Here is a 17,820-nt window from a genome sequence, read left to right as displayed (position 1 = left end):
GCTCTGATGCAGCATTCACTGTGCTTGTACAGAACCCATCGTCATCGCTACAAAGCTAGATGGCAATATATAGTCAGTCAGTATCCCCCTGAGCGCCGACAGTCAACACTCGGCTCGAAGTAGGGGAAAACTGGCGGCCCGAAAGATGTCTGCCATATACGGGGATATCCGCGTGCAGAAACAGCGTCAGAGGCGAGCAGCACTCGGTAAAGATCGTCGCTCGAGCGCGAATGGGAGGGGGTGGGGGACAGTAGCGTGAACCGCAGCTAGACTCCTTTTTCACGCTGCCTGCCAAAGTCAGTCTCCGTGTTGTAGTGGTCGGCGCCGCTGCGAGAGCTATATACGAGTGGTCCCAGCAGCTGTGCATCATGTGCAGTAGTAGCAGCGGACGACGACGACGACGACGACGACAATGATATAGAAATTCATTGGCTGCACGCATTATATAGAAAATACGTACTCGAGTTGAAGGAGCCAAGCCTCGATCTCGCTCTCTCGTGCTGTGTCTTACCACCGATGCCTCTCAGTGACCAAAAAAAAGTCCAGAAAAATAACAAAAACACATCGCTCGTTATTGTTGTGCTTGAAAATTTAGTTGCTCGCTCCTCAGCTGTTACCGAGTAGTTTTTCTCTTTCTCTTCTACGATATCGCGCGAGTGATCCCCAACAATAGATAAGGCATAATTGTTTTTATGCCTAGATTTGAGTGCGTTCGCGAGCATCGAGTAGCAGCAGCATCAGTATAAGCAGCAGCAGCAGCGTCGAGTTATATATGATTTTACGGTTCAGTGCTTCGGCTGCAGCAGCGCAAGCCAGCTACGCCGCCGCCGCCACCGCCGTCGACTCGGTGTGTTGTTGCTGGCCAGCAGCATCGTGATATACAGTGCCCCGTACAGTGCAAAGCAGCCAGAGGAGATTTAACATCGGCGCAACGGGAGAGAGAGTTTGCACGAGGCCTCGTGCACTCATACATAGATCTCTTCTCTATAATATAATAAGAGTTACAACGAGTCGAGATGGCCGACGAATCTAGCGTGCGCGTCGCAGTGCGGTGAGTTTTACAATCTTCAAGCACACGAGATTATCCGTCGGAATAGTTGTAAATGTAATTAGCGGGACCCTCGAGCGATAAGAGATAGTCTTTCGTAATCGACTCGTAGCGGGGAAAAACGCGATTAGGGGCGACTTGCCAAAGATCTCTTGGCTTTTTTATCGGACGGGCTGCAGGACTCGGGTTTTTGGCTATTAACCTGATCATCATTGATACTTGGACACGTCCGATGCTCGTTACGCCGTGCCGAGATGCGATGACGCGAGCTCTTTCGTTGCGTGTTGTGTTGATCGATTTCGTGCAGCCGTCGCCGCTGCAACTAGCAACCCTCGGCGTCTATATATTTCGGAGCTTTTTTTCGCGCAGCTCCCTTTCAAGGCCAAGGCGAGCAGCACATGTTTCTATCGTACGATCTCGACCGTTTGTTTGTTACTTTTTCCTTCTTTTACTTTTTGTTTGTTTGGGTAAATTTTTTAGCTGGGCATTTAGATTATACTCGAGTTGTATACTCGTGCGTTCGTGACACTATATACATCCGGTGTATTTCCAAACAAATAAAATAATAATCGAATCGCGCCTTCAGCGAACGCGCGTGTGTGCACGCGTGGGAGGCTCTCTCTTTCTCTCTCTCTCTCTCTCTCTCTCGGGCTCTTTTTTATTCAACTGCCTGCCCAGTCATTCGTATACGGCCCACTGGGCATGTGTGTGCACAGTTTCGCAATGTTTTCATAAGTATGTATATGTACGAGCGTGAAAGTTTTCGTCCAACTCGTATATGCGAGTAGTATCGATCGATTGCGTCGATTCGCTGTAATAGGAAGAAAAGCGATTGTCAATCATGCCCACGATCGAAGCGACCAATAACGATAATAAAAAAAATCGTCTCTTTCGTTTTGACGAGAGAGAAAGAGAGAAGCGCCGATGCGCGAAAAATGAAAGAAGAGCAAAGCCTGCGAAGCCTAACTGTTTCTCTTGTTCTCTCGTCTCTCTTTCCCTTCACTCGGAGAGCAGCCGAGGAAAAGGAAAAGCCGAAACACGACGGCGTTTATATCCTCTGCATAATGGGATTTCGTCGATTGTTGTCGGTCGATCGGAGCCACGCAGAGCCTTTGACGCGACCGAACCGATTGTTATTTTGTTTGAATACCTGCGCAACGCGTGTCTTCCATTTGGCTGAGATTACATTTGCAGAAAGGCGGAAACGTTAAATTTTTTTGCTGCTACCGCAACAGATGAATAATACAAAAGAGATTTTGAGAAAAATCGAATACATCCGTCCAGGAGTATAAGCGAAACGTCTCGAGATATTATTGACAAAATCTCGGAACATAATCGGACGTTCATGCGCGCGTTTATGAAACGATTTTTTAGAAAGTCGCGCCGCTGAGCCCTCCTTTTATAATCGAATCAACTATATATGCCATACCGTTACAAAGCTCTCACCAATAAAGTACGCGCATATAGGTAAAAAGCAACAATTGCGCGATTTCACGCGTACACGCGAATTAGCTCGGTAATGCGCAATTGCTGCCTCGTATAAAAATTGAACGAGAAAAGTACTCTTGGGTGGGTTTGTCGAACTAAGAGCCTTTAACTCATCGCGGACCCAATTATCGCCGCGACGGAAGTATGTATCACGGCGGTATGTATAGAAAGTTTAGGAGTCGGCTGTCTCTGTCTTTCCTTGTGACGCGCGCAGTCTCTGCTCGACTGGGCCTCGAAAGGAAAAAAAAACCCTGTAACAGGTCAAGATAATAATCAGAAAATTCTTGACTCGCGAAGGTTTTCATCTGGCGCTGAGCGCGCCTCTAAGCGCAGTTTCTATCTCACTATGTCAGTCGGTTTCTCAACGAGATATCCGATCGTGTGCGTATGCGTGCTTATACGTATCCTTGGAAGTAGGATATTCAAATGGCGATGGAATAACATTGATCTTATTTCCAAAGCTGCACTCAATGTATTATGTAGCGGCGGTACTCGTATAGACCGAGCCTCGTACAGACTGTGTATAAATACGAAAATAGCTGTCAAAAGTGCCTTTTAACGTGGAGCAGCGAGGAGGAATCTTACACGTGTCGACACGACTGCGATTAGAATAATAAATCAGAGTTTTGTATAAGCGCGCAGAGATAAACAGAAGCCGAGCTCTCTTATAAATACGTTGATAGCTGCGCGCGTAAAGCATCAATATGCTTAATATAAGCTGCTACCGCTAGCACATCGCACCTTCTTCAATTATGTCTGGCCATTAATTCAGTCGGTCGCGTACGAGCTTTATGTACGCATATACAACGACGGCTCTATTCAGTTGCAAAGTATAATAGATGCGCGTCGAGCGACTCGAGCACGGAGCGGCTCATCGCCATTGTATACGCGTGTGTAATGCACACTTGTCCATCGTAAACTAGGCGATCGCGCCTCTCTCTCTCTCTCTATCGGCGTCTTGGCTTTGAGCGCCCACTTGTGCCAATGATAAGTCGTAAGAGTCGTTGTTCTTGTAACAACGACCTGCTCGATCGCGTTTGTCCTGCTTGATTTTTTCTTCTTCCTCGGAATAATAATAAATAATTGGACGCGTCAAAAGAAGCGACCTATCCAATCGCTCGTTTCCTTGCATTTTTCCAATGAGCCGAGAGCCGAGAAAAAATCGGCATCGCGTGCTCGAGGACAATTAGCGTATAAACTGGCGCGTTCTCAAAAGCTCGGCTCGCGTGCAACTGCACCGCCATTATGTAATTTCGTGTAGCTTTGCTTTTGAAAAAAAGTTTGCTCGCGCACCGAAGCTGCGGCGATCGGCTCGGTATGTACAGCGCTTATGTCAAAGAAGGCGCGGCGCATCCGTTGCACAGGTGCGTAGGTGCTTACACAGCCGCAGTCCCGTTTTTTTCTAACGCACTCGTGTGCGACTGAGACGCGCGACTAGAAAATAATATGTAGACGATATGCATTTGTATTTGGCCTCTCGTGGCGTCGACTCTTACGCGTAATATAGGCCTACAGCTCACGCCAGCAGCTGTACATTGCACATTGCACATGGCATTGCCCTTTTGCGTCGCACTGCCGCCTGCCAGTGCTGCATTGTCTCTCGTGGCTCGCGTACACGGAGACTTTCGTAGCTTCCATGGGGTAGCGGTTCATTGTTTTTCTCTCGATGCGGGAGCGCACGCGTACGAAGGGAGACTCTAATAGTAGTTTTCGAGGGTGAGCCTTTGCGCGTATTTAGCAGATCCTCGTCCGCGTTGCTTTTGTCGGCTCGATTTTGTTCGCGGAGCTGCGTGCTCGCGTCGGCTATCAATTTTTAGCCAGGTATCGTTTCAGGCCCGGTCTCCAGCGACTACTTGGCAGGGAGACGAGCGATGCATGCATCCGTCCCACATGGCCGCGATTGTCAACAAGACCATCTCTCGCTCTCGTGCGTGCCTAATTAACGCGCGATCCTTGGCATTTCTTTTGCCGGATACACAAATTTTAATTAAGGCAAAAAATATCGAATGTCCGACGGTCGAGCTACCTGCGTACACTCTCGAGACACACGGTCTCTTTCTCTTTCTGTATAGACTACGCGCGATTCTCTATTCTGGCGGCGCTCGTCAAAAATCATTATTATCGTGTGAGCAGCCAAGCAGCTACACTGACTTACGTACGCCCACGTATAACGAATCAATTACGACGATGCTCGATTCTCTCTGTATACATAATGAGCGTTTGTTGTGCGTGTGGCCGCGCCGTCTGTTAAAAACCAGCTAAATATAACGGCCTACATCATATGCACACACATGCACGTTGCGTACGCGTAATGAAAATATTGCCTCATTCGCGGATTACTGCAAATAATATAATTGAAGCGTTTGCACGGGCTCGTTTTCGAGCGAGTGCAGAGGCTGCTCCGCACGTTTAGTTGTTTTGTTGCTCGTGCCATGGCGAACAACCTGTTGCTCAACGTCGCTTCCGAAACTCGCGTACTCGCGTCTAAAAATTCGAGAGAATTGCAAATCATCGCGGCTGCTACGTAAGCGAGGCTCGGGCGGGCACCTGTTCCCCGTTTTTCGTCATCGTATGCCGCCTCGTGTGGAAGCCTAATGACACCTTTATTACAATAGGAAGTCATTGCACACGAGCGAGCGATCAATTTTTTTTTCTTTCTCCATTTCTCTTCTCTGGTTCGCCCCCTTTTGCTCCGACTCTTTCGTACGCATAAAAGCTAATAACATAGCTCTTGCTCTCGCACTCGAGGAATTTCGTTTCGTTCGTTAACTTTTCACGGTTATAGCGCAGGTGCGCATGGGACTCGTAGCTGTTTCCCGCAACTGCAGGCACAAGAGAAAAGAGAAAAATAGAGAGAGAGAGGTTGTTGCTACCTGAGCTGTTAATAGACTCGCGCAGACATTACGAGCACTCCTTCGTGTGTTCTTCGCTTGCCAAGCGCTCGGTGCAGCTCGGCAACCAACTCGCTATTATGCGCGATGCACGAGCGGAGCTGTCAGAGAGAAAGAGAGACAGAGATTTTTAGCTCTCCGTCGCGAATGAGCCTGCAATTTAATGCAATTATGATTTACTGCTATTTTTGACGGAAAATTAACGCGTGTTATGAGAAAAAAAGAGAATAATGTACGCGCTAGAGAGCAAAGATGCGGTGTTGATAATAGTGAATAATGAGGATTAGCGGCTTATGCGATTGCGATAGGCGAGCATCAAAAGTTATGTATTCGCAGGCGCTATTATACGAAGAGGCGATTGGCAGGCGAAGGCGAGATAAGGCGGCGATCGCTCGTCGGCAGGCCGAAGCTCGATATCGAGGCGCGATGTATCGTTTCGCTTTTAAAATGTTTATGCCATTTGCGGCGTTCCATAAACATCATCGATAAAGCCGCACGCGCGTCGAGTGCCCCTGTATCGCGTTGCACACAGTGATACAAGTATACGCAATAGTAACGAGAACAAAATAACTCTTGGTCGTGAATCACGATTCCGCCCCCGCAAAAGCTCATAATGCGTATCTCGTATTAATAAATGCCGCAAGCCATTGTGCGCTGCCTTATTCATTGCTTTGTTTTTTGGCTTTGTTTTGTAGAATCCGGCCGCAAATAGCCCGAGAAGTCATCGACATGTGCAGGGTGTGCACGGTCGTGCCGGCCGGCGAGCCCCAGGTCTACCTTGGCCCGGACAAAGCCTTCACCTACGACTACGTCTTCGACACGAACTCGGACCAGTCGGGCATCTACGAGACGTGCGTGGCCAGGCTCGTGGAGGGCGCCCTCGACGGCTACAACGCCACCGTGCTCGCCTACGGCCAGACGGGCTCCGGCAAGACCTACACCATGGGCACGGGCTTCGACGTCGAGATCGACGAGCACATCGTCGGCATCATACCCAGGGCGATCAAGCACCTCTTCGACGGCATTGCCGAGAAACAGCAGAGGGCCAGGGAACGAGCTCAGATGCCTCCCGAGTTCAAGGTAATCTATCGCATTTTTTACTCCATCGCCAGTTCTACTCTATAAATATTGCCTACGAGCAAAAAGCAAAAAGCGAGCTTCGATGCTCCTGCGCTTTCTCTATTTTTTCGCGCTGCCAGCTGTATGCGCTCGTACGCGTTATTAAACTACATTGAAGTAGCTCGCGATCGTTGACCGAGCTCTTACGTAAAAAGATGTTACGTTATCACGCTGACATGTCGCAAGAATCAATGAAAAGAAAATCTTTTTTTCTTCTCTCGAGCCGAATAAAAAAATTGTTTGCGAACGATCGTAATTAAAGCTGCTGCGACTTGTCGTCGAGTGTAATTCAAGAGACTCGTCTCGCCTCGTGCGCCATTCGACTTTAATATATTGAATTTCGTTGCTAGAAAAATGATATTGTACCTTTGCTCGCGATTTAAATGACTTTTTATGCCATGCGCGTAGCGTTATTGATACGTACGTAGGAGTTTGCGCATGTCTGTAAAATAATATTCACCTAGAAGCTGAAAGTAGTTCTTTCCTCATTATCATCTCTAGAGAATCGTTATTATATTTAAATTTATGCTAATCTACGGCCGCTTGTCTAATCCACCCACCAGGATGAATTGGTCAATTGTAGTTTGCCTACACGCACTCATCAATAATATCGACGCGTCGTTATTAATAAAGTAAAAAATGAAATTGCTCGCAGGTGTCGGCTCAATTTCTCGAGCTTTACAACGAGGACTTGAAAGATCTGCTGTCGCCGGGTGGACCGCGAGGTGGAGCCCGCATCCACGAGGACACGGCGGGCAACATCCACTTGGCCGGCGTCGAGTCTCGCAACGTCTCGAGTCCCCAAGAAGCTCTGGAGTACCTGCGGATGGGTGCCTTGTCGCGAACCACCGGCTCCACGCAGATGAATACCCAGTCGTCGCGATCTCACGCCATTTTCACCCTGTACATAAGGCAGGCCAGATGCGTCGGTATGGACGACCCGGACGCCGACGTCGACACGACCAGCAGCAACGGCCAGAGCAACGCCATGGAGACCAACAGCAGCGAGCTCGAGACCCTCACGGCTAAATTTCACTTCGTCGACTTGGCCGGCTCGGAACGACTGAAAAGGACCGGCGCGACCGGTGACAGAGCCAAAGAGGGAATATCCATCAACTGCGGATTGGTGAGTGTTTATGTATTATGCATTCCGATGCTTAATACAATCCGAATTAGCATAATTTATCGATCGATTGTTATCGATGAATCACCTATCGAATTCATTGATGCGACGGCGCCCGATCATCGTTATAAATATATACATAATACCGGTTTCATTGTTTCGTTTTGTGGTTTTGTCTTGGGGCTTGGTATACAGTTGGCGCTCGGCAACGTCATCTCGGCCCTGGGCGACAAGACGAAAAAAGCCCTGCACGTGCCTTACAGAGACTCCAAGCTGACGAGGTTGCTGCAGGACTCGCTGGGTGGCAACAGCCAGACCTGCATGATAGCCTGCGTCTCGCCGAGCGATCGGGACTTCATGGAGACCCTGAGCACGCTCAAGTACGCCAATCGCGCGAGAAACATCAAGAACAAAGTCATGATCAATCAGGACAAGAGCTCGAGGACCATTGCCTCTTTGAGGCGCGAGATACAATTGCTGCAAATAGAATTGTTGGAGTACCGGCAAGGTGAGGCTCGAGTCTTTTTTTTTCCTTTTTTTTTCTTCAATAATCGACTTTCGACTGGCTGCGCGCGTACTTTATGAATCAAGCGCCTATAAGTAAACCTGTAAGATTGCGCGCGAGCAACGTATATATACACGCACCACTTCCTACTCGATTTTATCTCCAGCTCTTGCGTAACTCTCGACTTTATGCGTATGATATTACAGCCGAGCTCGCGTATTATTCATTTTGTCGCGCGAGAGCTTTTTCATATACGCACAACGAAAAAGGCCGAGCACGCCTGTCCGTGCAGGTTTTGCTTAAAAATATTTTCATTTATTTCCTTCGCAACGAATCACAAATCCCGCTCTAGATACAAAGATAAAATCAATAGGCTAAAGTCGATTACAAATTGTATTTACTACAAATTGAATTATCGCCACCGACGTACAGCATAACAGCCTCTACTGGCTCGTGCACATGCACGTACGTTGCTATACTTTTGGCCTACTTTTCTCCTTCTGAACAAGCGGCTTTGCTTTTCATTCGCAGGTAAAAGAAACGTGGGCGAAGATGGGGTTAACGACGCCTGGCACGAGAATCAAATGCTCAACAGCGAACTTTCCAGCTTGCGGACCCGCGTCAAGGCCTTATCGGAAACGGTCGAGGCACTCACGGCCAAAAATGCACTCTTGCTCGCGGAGAAGGCCTCGGGTCTTTGGGCCAATTCCGGCAATTCGGCCGACGACGTTACCGGACTGGTTCAAGGCTACCTCCAGGAGATCGAGGAGCTCCGAGCTCGACTCCTCGAAGCCGAGGCTCTTTATCAGCAGTTGAAAAAACGCCAGATGCATGTAAGTATTGAGCGAGCTTTAAAGTCACTGAACAGCAGAAGCAGTAAATAGAAAATTTGATAAACCGTGAAAAACATGTTTAGCTTTCATATGGAGTAGATAGCCAATTTGAAAACCTACAGGTATGATTCACCGCACGGCGATCGAAATTCTCGTTTATTTATCTTTTATATTTTAACGTATGTGCCTGCCAATTTACGTAGGTGCCACCTACATAAAGTACTCAAGGCACATACAAGTCAATAGCTATCTGAGTTATTGTAATACGTACGAACAAAAAATTAAACACCCCATTACCACGCAGACAAGTTTCAGATTAAAATTACACATGTTACATTTTTGTCATAGTAGAGTAATGCAAAAGTGGATTATCGCATGTCCCCTAAATATACGTATCCTATTACCATTGAAAACAATGCGAGAAAAAAAACACGACTCGTAACCCACATTCGACATTGCACGCAGATAAACAGACGAACATCGCTTATAGTTAGCTAGCTAGGTAGTTGCACAGTGCATACGTATATTTATCTTTTTTTGTGTAATACGACGAACAGATAAACGCTGCGAGCAATCCGTACAACAATGACACGATGTCGCACGTGCTGCACGGAGACTCGGCCTCTTTGATTATGGACGCGAAGAAAGAGTTGCAAAAAGAAAAGGCTCTGTTGGCCAGCTTGAAAAATCAACAGTCTCACAACTCAAATATTAGCCCGAGGGAGAGCGGCGGCGGTGGCGATGCCGACGATGGCGACATGGACGACACCGAGAACGGCCATGAATCCATGAGCGAGGACGAGTCCGACGACGAGGATAGGAAAGGTCAGTTTCAACTTTTGAAAAATTAATCGAGGCTAAGCCACGATAAGCAGAGGCTCGTTTTGCGCCTTGTTTGAGCTTGTAATTATAGAACTATAAAAATACTCGAAAAAATAAGACTGCGAATTGCAAATGCAAACTTACCGAGCGACGTGCCAGCTTTGCGCTGAACAATAAAAAGACGCGATTCATTCCTTTTGCAGAAGAAGACGAAGTAGAAGAGGCAATGGGCCGAGAACTCGAGAATCTAACGTCAAACATCGACGTTAAACAGCGCTTGATCCAGGAACTCGAACTATCGCAACGCAGGCTACAAACGATGAAACAGCACTACGAGGATAAGCTAGCGCAGTTGCAGGCTCGTATTCGCGACACGCAAGAAGAACGCGACAAAGTACTGACGTCGCTGACGCTGCAGCCGTCTGCCCCGACGGAAAAAGTCCAAAAGCTGCGCTCCGAGTACGAGAAGCGACTCTTGGCAATGCAAAAGGAAGTGAAAATGCTGCAGTCGGCGAAAAAAGAGCACGCGAGACTGCTCAAGAGCCAATCGCAGAACGAGACCCGATTGAAGGGCCTTCGCAACGAGCTAGCCGAGATGAAACGTGCCAAGGTGAAACTGCTGAACAAGATGCGCGAAGAAGCTCAGAGGCACAAAGAGAACGAACTGAAGCGCAACCGAGAAATAGCTCAACTGCGCAAAGAGAGCCGCAAGAACGCCAACATGATACGCTCCCTCGAAGCGGACAAGCGCATGAAGGAGGTCGTACTGAGGCGCAAACAAGAGGAAGTCACAGCGCTGAGAAAGCGGGACCGTGGCTTGAGCCACAAAGTCGCGGGCAGGACGCCAGCAGTGAAGAATCCCAATCCCAAGGCACTGAAGCAACGATGGCAGACCTTCGAGAGAACCATCGCCAAGCAGGCTTTGGCCAAGCAAGCTGCGACCGAGACCGAGCGAGAAATGGAGAGACTGCTGCAAGAACGAGAGGAACTTGGTAGGGAGCTCGAGAAATTGAAGAAACACAGACTAGTAGTCGCTTCCACAAAGGAGGATACGACAGACCTCGACGAGGAAATCGACAACGTCACCAGCAAAATCAGCTACCTACAGGTAAAAATAAATATTAATGTATTCGATCGATCCAGTCTAAAATTAAACGGCGCTAAAATCAATTTCTGACGTTTCCTATTCTAGGACAGTATATCGGAATGTCAAAGAACAATGGTGGAAATGGGAGACGCGGACGGCGAGGCAGAAGGTGAGCCCGGTATCGAGGCTCTGCTCGGCACTGTTAAAACCGTCGACGAGGCTCAGTACCTCATGCAACGAATGCTGGCCTTTACCATCGAACAGAGCTACATTGCGGCTCAGAAACAGCTCGAAGCACGCGACATGGAAACTAGGTTGAATCAAGTGGCACAGGAGAGCGATGTGCAGCACCAGCTGCTCGAGCACGTGCTCAAAGAGAGAGATCTGCTTTCGTTGACGAACAGCAACCCACCGAACAATACAACAGCGGCCTACAGTCCACCGAGTTCGCGTAGCTCGTCGCCCGACAAGTGAGTAGTGCCGCAATCGATATACCCGTCTGCTACCGCTCTGACTATTTGTCCGTGTGCGTCATTGTGCTTCTGTGTTCTTGTCTGAATTGTTGCATTTTCACGCGCACACCTACGTTGCATGAACGTACGTGTCAATGAGCTTCGGATAAAGAACCAATAAGGAGTACTCTATACCGAATACATTTTTTTATTCTTTTCAATAATACAATAAATTCGATTATGTATATATTAGTTCAACACGGTTTTATTATCTTGTCTCGTTGACAGTTTTATACAATTGATTCAACAGCATTTTGGAAAAACGCCGTTTGGTTCTGCACCCTTGAAATGATTCTTGAGTTCTGCATCGCATCTAAAATCAACGAAAATTGTATTATTATAAGATTTCCGATCAATCTGTCATGCTTTTACTCACTCTTCTTCGTGCTTGACTACTTTGCTTACGCGTGCTCCATTTTGCGCAACTTTGACGACTTTAGAACAAGTAACGAATTTACAGTCATTTGGCAAATAAGAACTCTGCACTTCCGCGTCGCAACCATCTAAAAAAGATCGGATAAATATTCAAATACTTTTATGTAGTAGAAATGAGAGTCAATTATGAAAACTGGAAAACTCACCGAATAACACACTTGCCTTAGAGACGGTAGCAAGTACGCATAAAACAAAAACTAGTAAAACAAACTTCATGATAACGATTTTGAAAGTAAGCGTTCTGAACTCGGAAATATTCAAACTGTCACTGAGAGAATTGAAAAATATTGTTGAATTTTATACTGTATAGAGCTATATAAAACTGAAATCGTGACCAATCGTAAAAAAAAAATTATGAACAGTACGTGTTGATATGTGCACTAATTTTAATCGTGCGCTGAATCGTAGACAATTTTTGCCTCGTTACAACTATCTTTTAAACATTACAGATCGATTTCTTTGTTTCTTGAATTCTAGTACTCGCGCTATAATGAGTTTCTACTGTTCGGCTTGTAACGCAATATTTTTTATAGTCAATTATAAAACTACGAAAAATTAATGAATCGAAAAATTTGTGTATGCGTTAATCGAATTTGATTGTAAAAATCTCATTTGCACAATTACACGTTTTACTCGTGTATTTTTTCAACTTCCAGCGAAAGTATGACTCAAAGTATTGGTCCAGATGACAAGCATCGAAGCATCAAGGTTCGAAGGAGGACGACCCAACCGCAAGAATTACTTTACGGTGTAACGGATAATCACAAAAACGATGAGCACCATAACAATCAAAATCAAAATCACAATCATCCGCTCACTAGGGTACCTAGTGCTCCTGGAAGTCTCAAGTTGGTTCTATTTTTAATTGTTACTATTTTTACACTGGCTCGACTAAGCTTTCTTTTTTTCAATAATATCGTTTTCTTAATCGATCTTTTTTATGTACAAAAATCACCAAAATGTGTATCCGTCTTTGCTGCGCCTTAATTGTTATTAAACGCACGCGTTATTAAAAAAGTTTTAATTTGCCACGAATATAAAGGAAAGTTTGGTCGACTAGTTCATTGATAACGATCAGCAGAAATGGAGTAGAGGGACATCGTGGTATTAGATGTCATTTGATGATAGTATAAGTGCAGGAACTTGAAAGCGAGATTATATAAAAAGAACGTGTCGATCTTTGCATGCTTACCTTCCTGTAGGGGTTTGGTACTAGCGAGGAATCAATTTGGAAGTGGTTTACTGAACGGCGGCTCGCCGACGATGTCGCGACGCGACAACAGCATCTCGCCACGGCCTCTGCGCCGAGCACTTGCGGGTGGTGGCTCTATGTGAGTGACAATGCTCCAGCTGGCTTTCACTTTTGCCCTACTGTTCTACCTGTGTCTTGACATTTTGCACAGTGCACTTTTCGTCGATGTCGTTGATTTATACTTTTTCACTGTGCGATTTAATTTTCTCTACTTTTTCGCCAATTTTTATTACTACCTTTTTCTTTACTTTTGTCATCTCATGTAAACCATTTGATTTTGCTAATTTTTGGCGTTGTTGTGGATCGATCATGGTTTTTTAATTTGCATGAATAGTGTGAATTTTTGAGGAAACTATTTTTAAATGAGATAATTGTGGTTTTTTTTATAGGAACTAGACAATTCAGTATAAGACACGTAGGAAGAACACATACATACACAATCCAAATGCACGATTTTCGAGTTTTTTCCTTTAATTTCAAGAGTCAGTTGGATCGCATTTGCTTGAATTGCATTTTTTTTATCTCATTCATATTTTTTAATATTTTATTGTAATATATACCTTTGAGATTTAACCGTTACACGAGCAACGTATAATTTTCATTTGCATTGTTGAAGATGCCTCTATACTTACACGAGGGACCAAGTTTTTCTTTGGAATAAACAATAATTTTATTAATTTATGACTTGACATTTAACGAAATATTTCAACTTTGCAATAATAAAGTAATTTTTAATTCAATTAGAGTATTGGACATGAAGTAAAAAAAATGTATATACACTTATACAAATAGTAAAAAAAAAAAAAGTTAACCAGAGCTCTGATAATCAAATTATCACTAAATGTACTCTTTTACAGTACTGATGTACATATAGAAGATAAAAAAATATAAATTTATATAAATCGCAAATTTATTTGTAAAATTAAAGATCATTAAATAAATATTTAGTCAAAATTCTGCTTTTCGTATGTGCCAATTTTTAAACACCACGAATCCCGTGTGTTTTAATGAATATTAATCGCTGTTTATATGATTTAACGAGTTTTTTTATTCTGATAACACGAAAATTTAATTTCAATAGTAGGATTTGTAATTGTATATACTATCTAAGTTGTTTTTACTTTTTTTGTGGTTTCGGTTTCTCAGCGTGTTACTGCATGCGTTTTATTAAAAGTTGGTTTTCTCGATATTTTTTATGTTTGCTTGTAAGACCCATTTTATTACTCTTTATGTTGTAAGTTGTGTCGTTCGATAAATATAATATCATCAAACTAAAACGAATAACACCTTCTAACTGACTTGGCCTTGAAACCCACTAAACCTCAGGGAGCAGGTAGCCCTTATGGACACATCATCTCCTCCTGGTTCACCGACAACCTACCGACGTTTCAACAGCCGAGAAGAGAATGTATTTTCAAGACTGACAGCTAGTCGGCAGACGCTTCACGTTGAGCATCAACCCACCAAAGGCGTAATTTCGAATTATCAGGGGAAAGTAAGCAAAGTTGTTATATTTTGTGATGAAAAATTAATTTTTCGAATCTACACAGTGAATATATTATTTTTGCAGACCGTACCTAGAGCAATACTTCATTGTACACACGTTGCAGAAGGTCACAGCAAAGCCGTCCTATCGATTTGTGCGACGAACGATTTACTTTTCAGTGGCTCTAAAGGTAAGTTTGTAAAAATAAGTATAAAATGTACAAAATATATTTTGTTAGCTTTGTAAAATCTCTTACAAAAATTTCAGACCGTACCGTGAAGATTTGGGATCTCGGCACAGGTATCGAAAATATGTCATTGACAGGCCACCCAAACAACGTCGTGGTCGTCAAGTACTCCCAAATACATCGGTTGCTCTTCAGCGTTTCTGCCGCCTACGTCAAGGTCTGGGACATACGTGCCGGTAGTAACTGCGTTAAGACCCTTTTCTCTTCTGGTCAGGCTCAATCGGGTTCGATTAATTTCTCCACACCTTCGCGGACACTTCAAGTGCCTGTCGGCGAAACGACTATCAACGATTTGGCCTTGGGTCTCGACGATCGCGAACTCTACACCGTGTCTAGCGACAAGATTCGCATTTGGGATCTGAGAAAATTGGCCTACGTAGGTAAATTGAACACTCCACATGCTGCAGCCGTTATGTGTCTGAACGTTTCCGACGACGGCAGAGTCATTACAGGAAGCAAGGATCATTTGATATCCTTGGTTGAGCCTAATATGTCAGGCCAAGCTTTAAGCTTGTCTCCGCCGCATTATGATGGCGTCGAGTGCCTAACTACTTATGGAAACACATTATTTTCTGGTAAACATTTCGATTATACTATGCCCAACTACTAAAGTGTAACAATACATTTAAAAATACATTTAAATAATTTAGGTTCGAGAGACATGTGCATTAAACGATGGGACCTCAGGCGAATGGAACTCGTCCAATCGATCAATAACGCGCACAAAGACTGGATTCTAGGAATGTGCCTTATCAATAATGGCTCAGTCATGATATCAGGTTGTCGAGGTGGTATGCTCAGAGCTTGGTCAGTGCCCCGATATAGCGACCAAATGGGTGAATGCACATTAATCGGCGAAGTTAAAGCTCACACTTCAGCTATTAACGCAACGGTTACGAACCAACAACACATCTTTACAGCCAGCAAGTGAGTGTACCAATGATCTTATGCTTATTTTTAATCATAGACAACTATTTTAATTCATATATAGTGGCTATTGTTTTGCTTTTTTTCTCATAATTATTTTCCTTTGGTTCTGGTTCTATATATTAACACTGAGGTAGTCAGCTCTGTTTTGACGCAGTGGGGAAACTTTTTCTTTACAATGTATCATTTCATCATTGATTTCATATTATTATTGACTATTATTTAGATTTTTTATGTTTTATACATTTTTTCCATTTTCAAAAATGAAAATTGAAAAAGGGAACAATTCAGAATAAAATCTTGAAACTTCGGTTTACAGCTCTGGCGAAGTGAAGTTGTGGAAAGTACCTAGTGATTCTTCTATCGCCATGTCTACATCCACAGTATCTTTATAACTTGATCCGCTTGATCTCTATCTTTTGGTTGGTGTCTGTTTTGTTGTTTGTGTTTACTGTTTATCTATATTGATCAGTAGTGTGAAACTTATTATCGATCTAGTGCTATTCTTTTTAATTTAGCACATCACATGCATACATTCAATTATAATCTCAACTTCATATTCCTGAGTGCCCAATAATCAAAAATTGACAATTAAATCATAGCAATACAAAAAAAATATTTTTAGGGTAATCTATTTGGGTGAGGCAGCATATGCATTTATACTAATTTTAATTTTGTATAAGTGTATATGTTTCCTTGCAAACCAACTTTCACGGGTGATACAAGTACAAATAATAAATTCCTATTTTTATTTGAGAAGAAACTTACTTTTGACTGAAGAAATAGTATAGTACTTGTAGGTTGATCTAAATTAAGGATACTTAGTATTCATAGCTTTTAAAGTAGGTAACTCAAGTGTATAAATATATTTTTACTACAAATATGTAATCAGAGGCCTAAAAAGCATCTTTCTATCAGCACTTACAATTAGTTTATTTGCAAAATTTTAGTTTTTTTTTCATATGTTTTTAATGTGCTAATTACACAACTCTATTCTGTGCACAGCTTGAACTTGCATATTTCAATAATTTTCTCCATTTTCTAAGCTAACTTATAGCTTGCCTCATTAACAATCTTCACGATTAAACTTTGTCTTTTCTCATGTTACAAGTTTTTTTGCATGCGATGAATTCCTGTCACTTTTTTCATATTGTTATGCCTATTTATTCAAATTAATTTTTATTCATAATCAAACTTTTAATTTAAAAAAAATTAATTTAAAAAAAATTAATTTAAAAAAATTGGTACTTAATGTATTTTTTATTCCGTAAATTATTTAATTTTGCTTTTTATTATTTATTTATTCATTGAATTCGTGCATTGCATGGCTACGATCTTCTTCTACTCAATGCAGCGATGGCACTGTGAGGCTCTGGACCAACAAGAGAGACAGCAACAGGACTACTTTTCAAAGAAGCCACTCTCTAAAATGCTAACACGAAGTATTTTATTTATTATTTAATAGTTTATTGTCGCTTATTTCTGCTTACCGCATATTTACCAATCGATACGGTAGGGATCTAAGCGAAAAATACGTTAATTAGAGCGAACAAAGAAAAGAACAAATTTAATTGCGGCTCGTTATGCAAGATATTCGTAACGAACGTATCACTGGCTGCTATTTATACCCATGCAATAAAGAAAAAAAATGACAGAAAGTACTTGCGTTTCTGAGTACTTTTATCAAAAGAATTAAAACATGGTATGATATATGTATACACTATGATGAACTTTTTATACTGCGTGTAACGTTATAATTATAAGTGCATAAAATAATTAATGGTGAATAGATTGTAAGTAGAATTTTAATGAAATTTTGATTGAGATTTATTATGAAACAGTATGTGTATGATATAATCGTGGTAGTCTGCGAATCCAACCCCTCGTGATATTTTATAAACTTGAAAAAGCATCGCAATGTTACCAATGAGTCATGAATACGTGAAAGGTGTTTGTTTTTATATACAGTGTAATTTTTCATTCAAACTAATGTTTAATCCACCAAAATGCCTGTGCTAGACTTGCGGTGCACTTATTCAAAGGCG

General features: G+C 43.2%; 1 protein-coding gene across 4 annotated transcripts; it reads left to right on the top strand.

Annotated features, from left to right (window-relative positions):
• Nucleotides 1-121: 121 nt before the first annotated feature.
• Nucleotides 122-17,782, top strand: LOC106660590 (kinesin-like protein KIF21A). 4 transcript variants are annotated; one of them, XM_014383648.2, is made up of 17 exons: nt 122-1,051; nt 6,123-6,507; nt 7,202-7,672; nt 7,865-8,177; nt 8,706-9,007; nt 9,091-9,129; nt 9,565-9,832; nt 10,033-10,937; nt 11,022-11,386; nt 12,520-12,711; nt 13,066-13,194; nt 14,442-14,610; nt 14,686-14,791; nt 14,869-15,423; nt 15,499-15,775; nt 16,095-16,197; nt 17,130-17,216. In XM_014383648.2, exons 1-16 carry the CDS (start codon nt 1,017-1,019, stop codon nt 16,168-16,170), a joined length of 4,587 nt encoding a protein of 1,528 aa, XP_014239134.1. In that variant the 5' UTR covers nt 122-1,016; the 3' UTR covers nt 16,171-16,197; nt 17,130-17,216. The 4 variants fall into 4 exon arrangements, with proteins under 4 accessions (XP_014239134.1, XP_014239133.1, XP_014239135.1 ...); XM_014383647.2 differs by lacking the exon at nt 16,095-16,197 and having other exon boundaries at nt 123-1,051; nt 17,130-17,782; XM_014383649.2 differs by lacking the exons at nt 9,091-9,129; nt 16,095-16,197 and having other exon boundaries at nt 123-1,051; nt 17,130-17,782.
• The last annotated feature ends 38 nt before the right edge of the window (nt 17,783-17,820 follow it).

Source organism: Trichogramma pretiosum, unplaced genomic scaffold (genome assembly GCF_000599845.2).
Source record: "Trichogramma pretiosum strain Unisexual culture from Peru unplaced genomic scaffold, Tpre_2.0 scaffold27, whole genome shotgun sequence".
In the NCBI taxonomy this organism is placed as follows: domain Eukaryota; kingdom Metazoa; phylum Arthropoda; class Insecta; order Hymenoptera; family Trichogrammatidae; genus Trichogramma; species Trichogramma pretiosum.
Note: the sequence above shows the minus strand (reverse complement) of the source record. Positions and strands in the feature narration are given on the sequence as shown.